General features: G+C 37.8%; 1 protein-coding gene across 3 annotated transcripts; it reads left to right on the top strand.

Annotated features, from left to right (window-relative positions):
- Window positions 1-1368: 1368 nt before the first annotated feature.
- On the top strand, window positions 1369-13978 carry LOC136255274 (oocyte zinc finger protein XlCOF6-like). Of its 3 annotated transcripts, none has more exons than XM_066048011.1 (8): window positions 1369-1482; window positions 3103-3225; window positions 9268-9344; window positions 9813-10054; window positions 10526-10587; window positions 11880-12151; window positions 12212-12485; window positions 12709-13978. In XM_066048011.1, exons 1-8 carry the CDS (start codon window positions 1425-1427, stop codon window positions 13719-13721), a joined length of 2121 nt encoding a protein of 706 aa, XP_065904083.1. In that variant the 5' UTR covers window positions 1369-1424; the 3' UTR covers window positions 13722-13978. The 3 variants fall into 3 exon arrangements, with proteins under 3 accessions (XP_065904083.1, XP_065904075.1, XP_065904091.1); XM_066048003.1 differs by having other exon boundaries at window positions 9265-9344; XM_066048019.1 differs by having other exon boundaries at window positions 1386-1482; window positions 3106-3225; window positions 9265-9344.
- Window positions 13979-14616: the final 638 nt, after the last annotated feature.

Below are 14616 nucleotides of genomic sequence, written 5' to 3'. Positions count from 1 at the left end.
CTTTCGCATACTAATGAACTAGAATACTGAACCCATCATCCAGCTGATTATGCCCAGTGGATTATGCATGTGTTACAATTCACAATAAAATAAAATAATCGGTTAGGTACGTATATGTCTATTTTTTTAAAGAACACAAAGCACCGGTCCTAATGGCACAAAAAGGGTTTTTCTATTTAAAAGATTTTGCCTATACCTACACCTACAGAACTAAAACAACAGAACCTATACAGCTAGGACAAAGGATAGAAGAGAGAAATTAAAAAGGGAGCTTAGACAGCCCCAAGGCATCTTCCATGCAGTGTTAGGTCAACTGAGGCTGTAGAACATGACCCTTTAGGGGATGACTGGAGGAGGAACAACCCATGATGCACATGATGGCAGATTGTAACAGGGAAAACCATGACAACAGTGGAGCTAGCTCATCACAATTGCACATTTATAGCCACATTACAATAATTATGGAGCTTTCCATTGGCTAATTACTGTTTTTGCAAGTGAGTTAGAACCAATAAGGCCAATGAAACTTGATTACCAGTTTCTTGCTCAGATTTTTGAAAATTTGATGAGGGCGGGCGGTTATTACTCATTATTTTCCAAAAGCTCAACACACATCCCAAAAAACAGTGAGATCTACATTGATTACTCTTGCATTAAATAGCTAAAGTACGTTACTAATCCATATAAGAATATTCAGCTATTTCTGTAACTTCTAAACAAGTGATTTTTCCATAGCTGTCAGATTGCTCTATTAGAGTAAAAGTGACTGCTCTATTAGAGTATTTCGATCTGAAATACCAATAATGAAATTCCATGCGGGTATATCAAAAGCATGCGGGCCGGTGACGCGAAACCACTAATCAAGTTTCATTGGCCTAACTTGTGGAGGAGGTCGTTCCATTCTCTTATTGCTCTAGCTATCTGTTCATGGTGGTATCCACGTGAAAGATTTATGATGATGTGACTGCAATAGTGGACTCGTTCTTATCCATCGATAAGCTCTTTTTGAATCATCAGTACTACTACACTAGTGACTGCTTAATAATTAAAACAAACATGAGTCTTGATAATACAATAAACACGCACAGCTGCATGACTGACACGAGCTACAGCGAGCATAGAAGTTTGGTCATTCCGTTCCGTTCCATTCCTGATTCCGGATAACTTGCCGGTCAGGCAAGCGCAATGTCACGCGACCTTGCACGCGACTGTTGAATATTTCAGGAAAACGTCGCAATGCCCTCGCCACCACCCTTAGCATTGCAAGAATTCCTCTTACCAATCAATCAATCAATTTACTACTCTTTAGTATTGTACACCAGTTTTCAAGTCCTTGTCCTGTTCAAATTAACTTCGTGACGTAGCGCAGGCGCATTCAAGTTTGGCGGGCGAATTCATAGGAGGCAGGTGGTGAAGCGTGCGAAATGAACTCGACCACAGAAGGATATAAGCACGACGCGAAGAGACCACTAAAACTTGAAGGTATGTACTGACATAAATAGTGGCATGTGTGTTGTCTGTGCCCATAAACCCCGGCTTGTTTCCAATTTTTTGCGGGTGCTGAGTTCAGTTTAAGATACGTGATAATAAACTCTCTACTCACGTGGTAACTTAAAGGAACTCTAAATTCTACAGTGTACATCATATCCAGGTATGCACTATTATACATGGACCGCCTTGATAATCAGGACACCTTAACTTCTTTAGTGCAAACTGATATTTCCCTGAAGTGTCTAATCAAGACACTTCAATATGGTCTCACTGAAGTAGCTGAGATTTCTTTGCTTGCAGAACAGCTTCACCTTGAAAGAATTAGAAGCCAGATTAAATTGTTTTTGTTGGATGGCTGTAGTTGTGCCCCATAAAATATGTGGATAATGAAGTGTTGTGGGAGCACATTTGTTTACTAACACCTCTGAAATATGTGGTTATGTATTAATTGAAATTCCATATGGAATAATTGTGTCCCATTAGTTTCATGTGGTCACACCCTTGGCACTGATTGAAAAAGTGAGAAAACATGTTTTTCTATTCAAACTCTTTAGAGCAGGCATGTATCATCCCTAATCAGTACACACCATGTGGTCTGCCACAAGAGACTAGTATTGCATGATGAGCAACCATTTTGTGAGCATGTTCAGATCTGGAGGAGATTAAGAATTAATTATGCAGAAAGCCGATTTTCTGGGATGAAATTAGTGTTGTGCGATATAAAATATTTGTCATGATTATTGCATACATTTTATTTTCACGACACAAAAAAATTATTTAATCAGCATGAAGTCATGGTAATAAAGTACAAATATAACACTTTTACATAAAAAGTACCAATATCATACAATGTAGCACCACCTAACCTATTGGAAGTCTCTAAAGAAAATATGTTTGGCAGTATTGTCTTAAACATAATTTCTGTATAAAAGTACTACAGCATTATGTGTCACAATACTATTACGATATAAAAAAATATATAGTATATATTTTTATCATAATACACGATATTATCAATTATATTGCACATCACTAGATGAAACAAACAGTGCGGTCTATCTTAAGACTCACTTAAACTTTTGAAATTTATGGGGGAGGTGAGTCCCCCCTCCCAAATAAAAATTCCTGCATGCATACCTGGTCAGTGAGCGTCAAATAGAGTTATATAATTTTGCCCCAAAAAATCTAGTGTTTTATTACATTATTATATTGGTTCCATAAATTACCTCACTGGCAGTTTCTACATGAAACCTTACTTCTGATCATGTGAGCTTTTGCATATACAAGGCTGAGGGAATCTCAAAAGTGTTTGTGTAGCTCACATCTCACTGCTGAAATGGTAAAACTTTTGTTGCCATAGAGTCAATCATTACTATAGTGAATCGATCCCCAGTTATGTTCTTAGAGCTTGACAAGAGGTGATCTTCGTTGGGATAAATACAGCCCATTCATTCACATGCATACAGAGAGTTACTCTAATTCCTACTACACACTAGGGACCAAATACTCTAATTGGACAGTTGTTTTTTGCTAAAAGAGGTGTTGGGATAACAATCAGGGGTCCACTGAGCTAATTCTTTCATTATTTATGATCTCTACTTGTCTTACCAGTAGGTGGTAATGGCAGCACTAAGAATAAGAGAAGAAAAAGAAGACAGAGGATGGTCAAGAAGGTCGGTGGTGATGTTGAAAAAGATGAGACAGCTGGAGATAATTCTAGTGGGAAAATGAAATGTTAGTTTATTGTACACTGAAATATATGTATTCTGGTCATTTTAAGGCCAAAATGTTGTGACCGTATTAAGCAGGTGGCTGCATTAGACAGGTCACTTTGCTTGTACAAAAAAAAACAACACATTTGGGCTATAATGGATGTGGCTAAAATGTGGAATGGACTGGAAAACGGACTCACAAACAGACTGGCTTAAAACAGATTTTCCAGTATAGCTTACAGTATAGTGTCCCTAAGTACGAGGATGAATAGTTTCACGGATAATTTGTAAATCGCGAAAATGGGTATCCTCAAAATTCTGTTCTGTTGATGAAACCTCAGTTGAAACTGCCACGGCAAAATTTTTGTGGTGTAGGTGGTGGTGAAATGGCTCTGTGGAAATGCTTTGAGTGAAAGGTCAAGACTCCTTTTCCCATAACCTACAGTAGCTACTGCTCAAATGCAACGTCAATTGTCTCATGTGATTTTTTTGCTAAGTGGCTAATTGGCAAGGCATCCATTTCCATACATAATAATTATATATCTTATTATCTATGCCATTTTGTTCTCGAGTATTTATCCCAAACGAAACAGGATGGTTTCACGCCCTTTAATTGGCGAGTTTTAAAATTTAAATCACTTGCTGATCAGCGCATTATAGACTCTATTAATGATGGTACAGTGCTTATAGGGGTCCATACGTAGGCATAGCTAACTGTATTGTAATAATAATCATAATGATTTCAGTTAGCAGCTTTGTAAATGTGGTGCCCTTGGATCATCGACTAGTAGGTACTAAAATCAATCACACATCTCGAGAAAGTAGTTGGCATGCGCTACTTGCGTTGATCAAGCAATTTGTATATTTCGCTGTTTGCTTGTAATCTAACTAAGCTAAACTACCATCAAATGCACTTCACTACACAATCGCTAGAAAACTAGAAGTTCTTTGTGCTATACTTACTCATACCAGCTGTCACACACGAGTAACTGCCCAAATTTATTGGAGTTATATACAAAGTGTTAGAGCCGAGGTTGGAGCTCTGATGTTGGGAGCTGAAAGCAGTATTATCCTCCGAATTTATTTGAAATACTTTAGGAAATGGTAACAGAGTTATAAGAAAGGTCAGATTATTCCATGCATGCGGGTAGCTACCTAGGGGGTGGATTGTTTTGTCCTAAACTATTCGGCCAGTTAGCTAGCTAGCTGCTCGTGTGTGACAGCTGGTATGAGCAAGTATAGCACAAAGAACTTCTAGTTTTCTAGCGATTATGTAGTGAAGCATATTTAACAGTAGTTTAGCTTAGTTAGATTGTTCTAGAGTGAACATCTTTGTACATATCCTATTTAAAGATCACCCCGAGTTTCAGTGCCATCGTGACTGTGTTCTCTACAAGGTGAGGTATGTATATTAAAATGTTATAGAGGCTATAAACAATAACAAAACATTTAGAATGTGATTTTCGCTTATTCCGTAATTCTGCTATTCTGTATTCCGCAGAATACAGGCTCCCAAATAACTCACCCTACAGTACTTGCAGAAGCCTTTGTACACAATTATGGAGCATGTGTTAGTCTGTAACAGCAGTTAACATTAAGGTTACGGTATACCGGAAGTCATTTAAAATCCAATTAAACGCATCCTCTACAAACTACAGTTCTAGCACACAGACCTTGCATGTTACACACTGATGTCTGATTGCAATTGAAAGAGCAAGGTATCTCCTACTATTAGTGATAAATTCAGATAAGCGAACTCTTTATTTGCTGAGTTACATCGCAAGTTACCAGCACCTTCGAAGTAACTATTTGGCGTCAACTTGCAATAAACAGAACAAGTATTAGGCCACTATTGCAACACTGGACGTTAGCACAGACTACTAGTTAGTGACCAATAGCACAGAAGACTAGGTAGCTATTAACGCAACAGAGCTATTAACAATTACAAATTTCTTGTAACCCGCAGAGTTGTGAAACATCGCCCGTACTATTCGCTACAGCCACAGAAGCCATTTCTTTACACGATAGGTCACTACTCCTACGTATATTATATAAGCCAGCACAAATACAGAGGTATAACTCATTAGTATACTAAAGAAAACTGACGCAGAAGTGCTCTACTCACCGTTTAGGATACCATACTAAAACCACAAATTATCTTTGCTGCCAAAACTTTGCGCGAAAGATGTGAATTGTCTTAAAGAAACATTCTTTGCCACTCTACTTACTTCTGTGAATGTCTTCTTCACTATTACTCTCTAAACAATAACGAATTTCTTCTTACTACAAAGCCACGCGCTGTAACACGCATCGTGGCCATATTGTTATTGTGTAAATCTTATCGCATAATGCAATAAATGAATTCTTGTGGTAACATTATGGCTTCTTTTCCATATGGCTTCCATTAGCTGAATTTCCAGTATATGGTAACCTTAAATTTTAGCATGTGATGGATATAGTTTCATTGTATAGTTTCATTGTATGGTTTCATGCACAGTTTCATTAGTTTTTGGTTGTAGTAAGCCTTGTTCTACAAATTAAGCAATCCCCACCCTTAAAATAAGGTAGCACTCCCTGGCCTTCATTTAGGACCCGGTGTTTATTTGAGTTCAGCTTCAATATGGATATATACTTTTATATAGACGCAAGGTTGTCCCCATCTGCTCAGATATCTGATGTGTGTACAGATAAGCTACGTGTGAAAAACCAATATCTTTAAAGATGTACATTGTGTTGCATGTTTACACATTCACAAATTGGTGTACAGTGGAACCCCTCTTAACGAACACCCCTGAATGGCGGACAGCCTCTTTATAACGGACAATTAATAAATTCCCAAATGCAACTTCCAATACCTGTGTGTATTAATGCCCCCTCAATAGCGGACACCTCTCTATTCCTTAAACCGGACAGTGCACAATTCCCAGATATGGCAAACACTACAGTACAACACCTCGCTAATCACGGACACAGGTTCATTGCCAGTTCAACAATCAACTTGGTCGAGCTACATTATTTAATGCACTACAAAGTGTCGCAGTTGCGAGAAGCCATATGAATGTACATAAAGTACTGATCATGGTGTTCTTACCCAGGTCTTCTGAAAATAGTCACTACAGGATAAACCACATAATCTGTATAGCCAACCATCTTGATAACTATCAAATATGGAGTAATCTGGACAAGTTTTTTTTTGGAGCATGTATAAAATATTTGTGGTGCCTAATTGTCTGGATAGTGTAGTAGAGGCCACACACCATAGGTAACTCATGCTTAAGGGTGCTCGCTGATATTTGAAGCCGTTTAAGTGTCAGCCCAGGAACCACATGCGGCTATTGCATCATAATTGGCATCACTATGCATACTTGGAAGTGTTAGCAAATGATTGTCTGATGGATCAACAGTTACACTAACATGAATTAATGTAAAAGTAACTGTTATTTAAGGCAACAAGTGTGAACGCACTTTCCGCTTGTAGGCGACATGCGTTCGTGCCTTGTTTTCTCAAGTGACAGGGTATGCTGGTAGTTAGTATTGTAATTGTAAGCTGCTTATGTAGGGAACAATGTTACCAGCTGGAATCACAAGGCATTACAAGCTATCCTATCCAAGAGCGACTTGGAGACTCCAGGCGGAGCAAAAAGCTGTTCCTGTGTGTGAAGAAGAGAAAACAGAGCTTTTTGTGTTTATGACATGTTATTTTGAAAAGTTGGTGATTGCGGTCAATAGGAATTTGTGTGGTTATTGTATCAATAATGTTGGGCGCACGCAATCTTTGCACATGTTTACTAAAAATAAAACTAGTTTTTGAGTGATAGACGTGAAGGCTTCAAATTTTGTAGGGAGATTCGCTGATAAATTCTCCAGAGGTCTATGTTTAGATTTTGTCCGTAGCGTTATGGCTTCATGAGTTACGGCACCGAGAACATGAGGTTTTGAATGGTGTAGCACACTTTTAGTACTAACTTAAGTTCTATGTACACTGTGTACTAATACTAAACATAGAGTTGTGAGTTATAAGCTGAAGTTTGTTCAACGTGGTTTCCAGTGCGCTACTGTGAAAAATGGAGGACTAGTTTCGATTTAAGTGCTTCATAAAGAACTACGCATAGTTATAAAATCGTATAGGCTAGAAGAATTCTGTTTGGTTTGTGTTGAAGAGAAAGAGAAGCACTTCCAACGTAAGTAGCATATGGATTCATTTTATACATTATGTGAATATAAGCAACAATACAAAAATTGCATGTTGTGTGGCTTCAAATAGCCGCGAGCACTATTAATAACATCACTTCTGTTGCTATTAAACTGATACTGTTGCTCCACCACTTAGTCTAGTATGAGGTCCAGTCTTGTGCGTTAAAACTGATTATTTTAAAATTTTAGAACACCCCTTAAATAAGGACAACTCCATATAAAGGACATATTTCATTTCCCCATTTGTGTCCATCTTAGAGGTGTTCCACTGTATGTGTTTGTGTATGTACATTACATAGTGATGTACTGGAATAGCGTATTTCTATAAATATAGGCTTTGAGAAATTTTCACAAGTTAAATTTTCGTGTTAAAAATTTTTCACCTGTGTTCTCAAGCGATGAAAATTTTTAACAATGAATTACATAACTTTGTTAATTCTATAATGGCCTTTTTTGTATATAAGAGAAACAGAATGACAAGCAGCGAAACTGAAGTGTGGCGGTGTCTCCGTTCCATGGAGGCTGCACCCCAGATTCAGAAGTTGTCCGTCACAAGTCAAGCAATGGACTGGAGTGGAATTGTTGTAGCTAGATGCATATGTGCATATATACTTCATTTAATGTGTCCTATAGTGGCTGTCTATCACAGAATGGCATCATTACCTTGATCATTACCAATGTGCGGCGAAATGAGACCGGAAATAGATGAAGACAGCTCCCCTCTCTCCTAGGATGAGGGAGGTCCTTGTTTTTAAAAGACTGCAGCAAAGGACTTATGCTTGACACGCCAATAGCCAAGCCTCGATCCAGGTGGCCAGAAAGCAGTTAACCGAATTAATTCAACTTCTCGGATATTACGTTGGTAAAAATTTTTCGCGTGATTAATTTTCGTCGGACACTAGCTTTGACGAAATATTTTTAAACAGTTTATAAATATAGAAACACGGTACTTAGAATGGATGCTTACCAGAAGCAATTGTGTATGAACCTGTAACAATTAAATGAACATTTTTGTTCCTACAGTTTGACAAAAGTGCCGAGATAATGAATTTGTTCATTTATAGATACAAACTAATAAATACTTTCCTTACATCGCATGTTGGTTCAGTTCAGCATAACTTGTCTCAGTTATCACTACTGTACAAAACTAAACTGAGTCAGCCCTCACAAATCTGTTGTGCAAGTGTGAGTTTTCTATATTCGGTATATAGGTCACTAGATATTAGATCAAAATAAAGCTTAAGTGGAGTAATGAAAACTTGTATATCACATAGACAATTCAATGCTTCATAGTAGGAAGAACACACAATTACTTTTGGGTATTGACCACATTATAATGACAGTTGGTATAAGCAATTATAACCATCTCTAGAACACAACTGTGCTAATATGCCACTATGTTTCATCCTTACCAGCTGTTGACAAGCTCCTACTTTATGCCATTTCTATGCTACTCTGTAGCATGCTGTCATTGTAGTGGTGTAAACATGTGCATGATGCTTGTCAACATGATATTGTGCAGTGGATGTAAAATGTGATGTCAGTGCTGTTTTACAGAGCTCTGTTATTCTAATAGAATGCACACAAAATTCTATTTGATCATAGTCAGATAATAAAATGCACTAGCAGTACAGAGTGTTTGTACACTTCTCATTAGCTCTGTGCTATCGAGGTGCAACAATGAGCTGTGATTGAAATTTGTTAAGAGTTAGAAGTACAGGGTATGTGCTGTGTACTGTCGCCTTCAGTTCTGTAGTACCACCTGAAACACCACAACACAAGACCTTCTGTTTATTAAATCTCTATGCTCTTTTAAGTTAATATCTATTTGCACACTCCATTACATTAATACTGCTATTGTCTCCAGCAGATTCTACCAGTAACAGTGGTCACAATGCTACCAATCCTAGGAACAAGTCATCATTTCAAGACATCTCTACTCTACAGGTGAACAAAGTTAGATATGGTGACTTTAAATTAAATGGCCAACAAAATGTTTTATCCAGTGCAGTGAGTCTTTCATTATAGCAGCTATTCGTGGCAGTTGTATGATACGCTTAAGTGAATCTTGAAATAAAACAAGGCATGAATTCCAACTAAACTGTTGACATTGAACAGCCAGAAATTCAGATAAAAATGGTTTAGATATTCAAGGATTCCTTCACTTGCTGAGCACAATATATTTATCCATAACAAAGGCCTAAATTGATAGATCCTATAGATGAAGACTTGATATACATGTTCTTGTTAGAAGAGTCTCGACTGTTACCTGGAGAAAATGCTTACTACATCTTGGATCTTGCCAAATGGTGTCATCAGCAAGTGCTATAGAAGTATAAGTAAAATATATGTGGGTATTCCCCATTGCTATACCATGTCTAACTCATGAACTAATATCATTGTTTATACACACAGGACACAAGAGGTCAATCCACCAGTACTAATGGGGACCATTATACAGTCAGTATCAGTCAGGGTCAAGTGTTGTATAATGGAAACAACAACAACAAGTGTGGAGCAGCTGTGAAGCAGCAGCTGTCTAATGTGTCCAGTGGAGGTGACTGCCTACTGAACACCTCATCATCATCATCATCAAGGGAAGTATACCTTTCGGATGAGATAGTTACTGAACAGTTTGACACTGAAAACAGAAACAGGTACGTAATGTATTGCCAAAAAGAAACCTCATTTAGTGGTCACCTTTTTGTTAGGACAACCTTATTATAGTAACCATATCAAGTGTGTATCGTAATTTGTTAAATTTATGTGTAAAGCATTTCATATGATCTTCACTGAACAAAATATTTATTTACCTGACTGCTCTATTAGAGAATTTTGATCTTCAACAATGGTAGTTACAGTGTTAATAGTCAGTGTTCTCATCTTAGCAAATAGTCAATAGCTCCAGCATTAACTACACAGTTAATGCTGTCTAGTACAGTCATAAGTCACAACTATGGGATCTCAAAAGTTGTTTGTTATAGACTTATAGGCAATCCTTTTGGTTAGTTGTCTATTGTTTTTGTGCACTGGTAATCACAACACCATAGTTCTTGCTGTGAACTGAGCAGCTATATATGGCCTGTTATTTTCAAATTCACCTTATATGGTTATTGTTTGCACCCTAGCTATTGTCAAGGGTCACCACTGCAAGCCAGTGAGGTGTTGTGCATTGATGATGAGAATATTTGTGAGTTTACACATGTGCACACTTCACATGTACTGTATTTCTCCTTCTATATATATTCCACTGAAGCATCAGCTTTAGTAAAAAAAAATGTAGGAATGGAATTGGGTAGTTAGAAGAGGTGGATATGGTCGGACACGGACATTTTCAAAACACACTTTTACATTTATACAACAGTTTCTTTTTCATACCTAACGTTCTATACAGTACCGTACGCAAGGAAATTTTGACGTCAAAAAAATTTGATGAATTTGACGAATCGGTTTAATTCGTCAAATTTAAATTCGTCAAATATTTATAAGCGCCCTTAAAAGTACAGGTTTTGCCTACAATTTTTTGATTTCGTCAACATTTTATTCGTCAAATCTGCTGAAGTCTGAATTCGTCAAATTTTTCCTACGTCAAAATTTCCTTGTGTACGGTAGTCTTCATTTCCAGACACAGAGATTGACTTTGAGTAGCGTTTATCTATTTACTGTATTATCTCAAATTACTGCCAGGGGCGTTTATTTCTTTCAAGCAACTTTTTACCCCAGCAACTACAAGACCGGCGTTTATATACCTGATCAGCATTTACGAGTCAACTTCATACCCTGGTGTTGTGCTCTCCTGGACTCTCCTTGGTGTTCCCCTCAGCATATTCCACAGATTCAAGCTTGTTTCACTACTACTTATTTTTTATTGGACTTAAAATTCCTCATTAATTTTTTATTTGTACTTGTTCTATAAAGTATTTGAGCCTGGATAGATGCTCAGCGTGGAGTTGTGAACTCCTTATTTGGTACTCATCACAGTACACATGTAGTGAACCGTTGACCTCATACTGTTGTTGTAGGGTAAAGCCCTACCAATCATTTATTCCTTGTTGCATCACACAATGACACAAATTGTGTACCTGTATGGTTGATGGTTTGAGAACTACGTTTTGTTTGAGACTATGAAGAAAAGCTGATTTGTCAACGTATGCATTTCAGCATTGCTACAAAAAAATATGTGCAGGCTTTGGAACAGATGTTCTTTATTTTACAACATTAGAAACTGTCATGGTAGCATCTTGATTGACCAAACCTTTGATTTTTGGAACACTAGTAGTGACTGTTTTATTAGAGTATTTTTGTCACAAAGAAAGTGAATGTTCTATTAGAGCGAGGAGCTCTGCATGTAAATAAAAAGGCTTCATTTTAAAACAAATCTAAAACTCTGTGATTTACCTAGCACACTGGGGGTCCCAGTGTAATATTGTTAGATAACTAATTGCACAACCTATCTTGACATGATGTGATTATGTTGTATAGATTATGATAATTACAATATGATGCACCACAAGAAATATGGTTGTCTGTTCCCATTGGATGAATCCCGGGGGTGGGACCAAGACTCAAAATCCTTTACCAGTGTACCAGTACCACTACAAGTTACAGTGAAGATGTCCTCCATTATGAATGCTGGTAAGGGAGTGTTTGCCAAAGAGTTTATACCCAGAAGGACTAGGATTGGTCCCTACAAGGGAGAAGTGGTACAGAAAGAAGATGTAACTGATGAAACTGATACAAGTTACTTCTGGGAGGTGAGTTTGACCACTGTAAAAGAAAACACAATTGCACATATGAATTGTATCCCTACTCAGATCAGTACCAATAGTTGTGGCTCACTGTACATGGATGGTAATAATGATGTACATGCTAACTGGATGAGGCACATCAAATGTGCTGACATTGACACACAGTACAACATGTTGCCATTCCAATATGGCGGCATGGTGTACTACTTCACCACTGAGGACATCACTCCTGGTAGTGAGCTGTTAGTGTGGCATGAGGAACAGTACTCTACCCAGCAAGGCGATCTGTTAGTATTGTGTGGGAAGGAATTGGTAGAAGAGTATGTCAGTAATGATGATGGTAAGTTAGTGTGTGGAGTAGAGTGTGCTTTTGTTTGTACCGGTGAACTATCTCAGCACAGTGTACAGTGGGTTCTCATTTATCCCGATGCTAAATATTAGGCAAATTCATTGGATATAATGGGTCTTAGGATAATGAAGTCAAGATTCCCTGTGGGTTAAAAAGAAACATGAACTCTTATTTGTCATGATTATGCTGTACATTTCTGTACTTATTCATCTAGCACAAAAATACACCTGTGCTCACTGTCAAAAGGAATTTACCGACAAGAAAAAGTTAAAAAATCACTCAAGGTCTTGTCGATTGAAAGCATTCACATGCGAAATTTGTGGAGAAGTGCTCCCCACACAATCCAAACTTTATCAACATATTGCTAAACACAAAGACTGTGATTCAACCTGGGCTGGTAGTAGCACTCCAAAACAATCCAAGGCCAAACCACAAGGGAAAAGAAATGTGAAGGCTAAACCGACACTGCCGGAAGAAGTCAAAGACACCAAGGAATTGACAAACAGTGACAAGTCAGTACCAAATAGTAAACTAACAAATGACAAAGATGGCCATCAACCTTACCAATGTCAGTGTTGTAGCAAAACATTTGCAGCCCCTGGAACACTTCAACAGCACTTGATGACACATGTTGAAAGTAAACCGTTTCCTTGTCCTTATTGTAGTGAGGCGTTTGCACATGAAGAATGGCTGCAGTTACATTTACAATATCATGCAAGACCAGCACCACATCACTGTATGTATTGCAGCAAAGCTTGTACCACTGTTGCACAATTGCAGGCACACACGGCCATGCACACAAGGGAGATGTGTCAACACCAATATTGTAACAGGACATATATGGAGCCGAGCATACTACAAGCACATCTCTGGGAACATGCCCAAGAGAAGCGACATCAGTGTCACTATTGTGATAAAAGCTTCACACACAAAGGTGCACTGAAAGCACACCTGACTACTCATAAAGGAGATAAGCAGCTAAGATGTGACTATTGTAACAAAACATTCACCAAATACAATGGTTTTCAATCTCACCTGAGAACACACATCGGAGATAAGCCTTACCAATGCCAGTATTGTGGTGTGGCATTCTCAAGCATCAGTGGTTTGTGGGAACATGTACGACTACACACAGTAAACAAACATTACCACTGCCAACACTGTGGTCAAGTGTTCACATGTAGTACAGATCTGCAGTATCATTTAACCTTGCACACCAGTTACTAACATTAACTACCAACTGTTTTATGACTATGTATGGATGGATTTATTAACCCAGACAGGATAATTCAAATACTCATGTAATTCACTGAAATCAGTAAGAAATCCTTATGGTGATCTGAAGTAATCGTTATACTCCAATTCTGACATGAACTCCCATAAATTATCTCAATGTGTAATTCAACCAATAACTACATTTATATTGTACGTCGTACTGTGACATCATTACATTAATCACTACGCAGAGTTAAAATTTAAAAGAAGTGTGCAAGTGAACTGCTGCATTTTGTATGAATGGCGGTCTTGAATGATTATATTACACATGTGAACAATTTGGTGTGGTATATTATAGTTAGGCCACTCAGCTTTTGTAGTGATAGTATATGTATTGCATGGGCCGTTAGGCAAGTTGTGTGAATTATGCACAAAATTTTCATTACACACCTTTGGGTATCAAGACTCCAATGTGCCTCGGGCAATAGTAAAGTGTTCAGATAAGTGAATCCACACAAAAACAGCCAAGCTGTATAAAAAAGGTGTGGCCTTCAAAAAGTTGTGAAATCAAAGGTGGCATGTTATTGATGATAAATTAATTTTATTAATGCACAAAGGCCCTAATATATAACAGTCATTTCCAATTTGGATAAACAGGGTCTACTGTATTCTATTCTGACTTGCTCTTAAAGAACTTCTATTTTTATTCAACATTATCGATATCAAATCAAAGATTAGCAGTAGTGAGGTATTACTGTGTAGTACCTGCTACTGCAGTACTGTACGTGGCGGTACTCACGATACAAGCATACTAATATTCCAGTCTTGGTATGCACTTTGCCATATCAGCTAGCCCAATCCAATGGAATGTAAGCCATCCTGAAATGTAGAGAGGTGGGTGTTGGAT

The sequence above is a fragment of the Dysidea avara genome, chromosome 1 (assembly GCF_963678975.1).
Source record: "Dysidea avara chromosome 1, odDysAvar1.4, whole genome shotgun sequence".
In the NCBI taxonomy this organism is placed as follows: domain Eukaryota; kingdom Metazoa; phylum Porifera; class Demospongiae; order Dictyoceratida; family Dysideidae; genus Dysidea; species Dysidea avara.
This window is presented reverse-complemented; position numbering and strand designations above follow the sequence as displayed.

Bases quoted from the DNA above. Each gene is read 5' to 3' on its own strand.
- LOC136255274 (XM_066048003.1), top strand. From the start codon at position 1,425: ATGAACTCGACCACAGAAGGATATAAGCACGACGCGAAGAGACCACTA. The intron at 10,588-11,879 runs GTGAGTTTACAC...TATGTTGTATAG, and splicing joins CATTGATGATGAGAATATTT to ATTATGATAATTACAATATG. The intron at 12,152-12,211 runs GTGAGTTTGACC...ATCCCTACTCAG, and splicing joins ATACAAGTTACTTCTGGGAG to ATCAGTACCAATAGTTGTGG.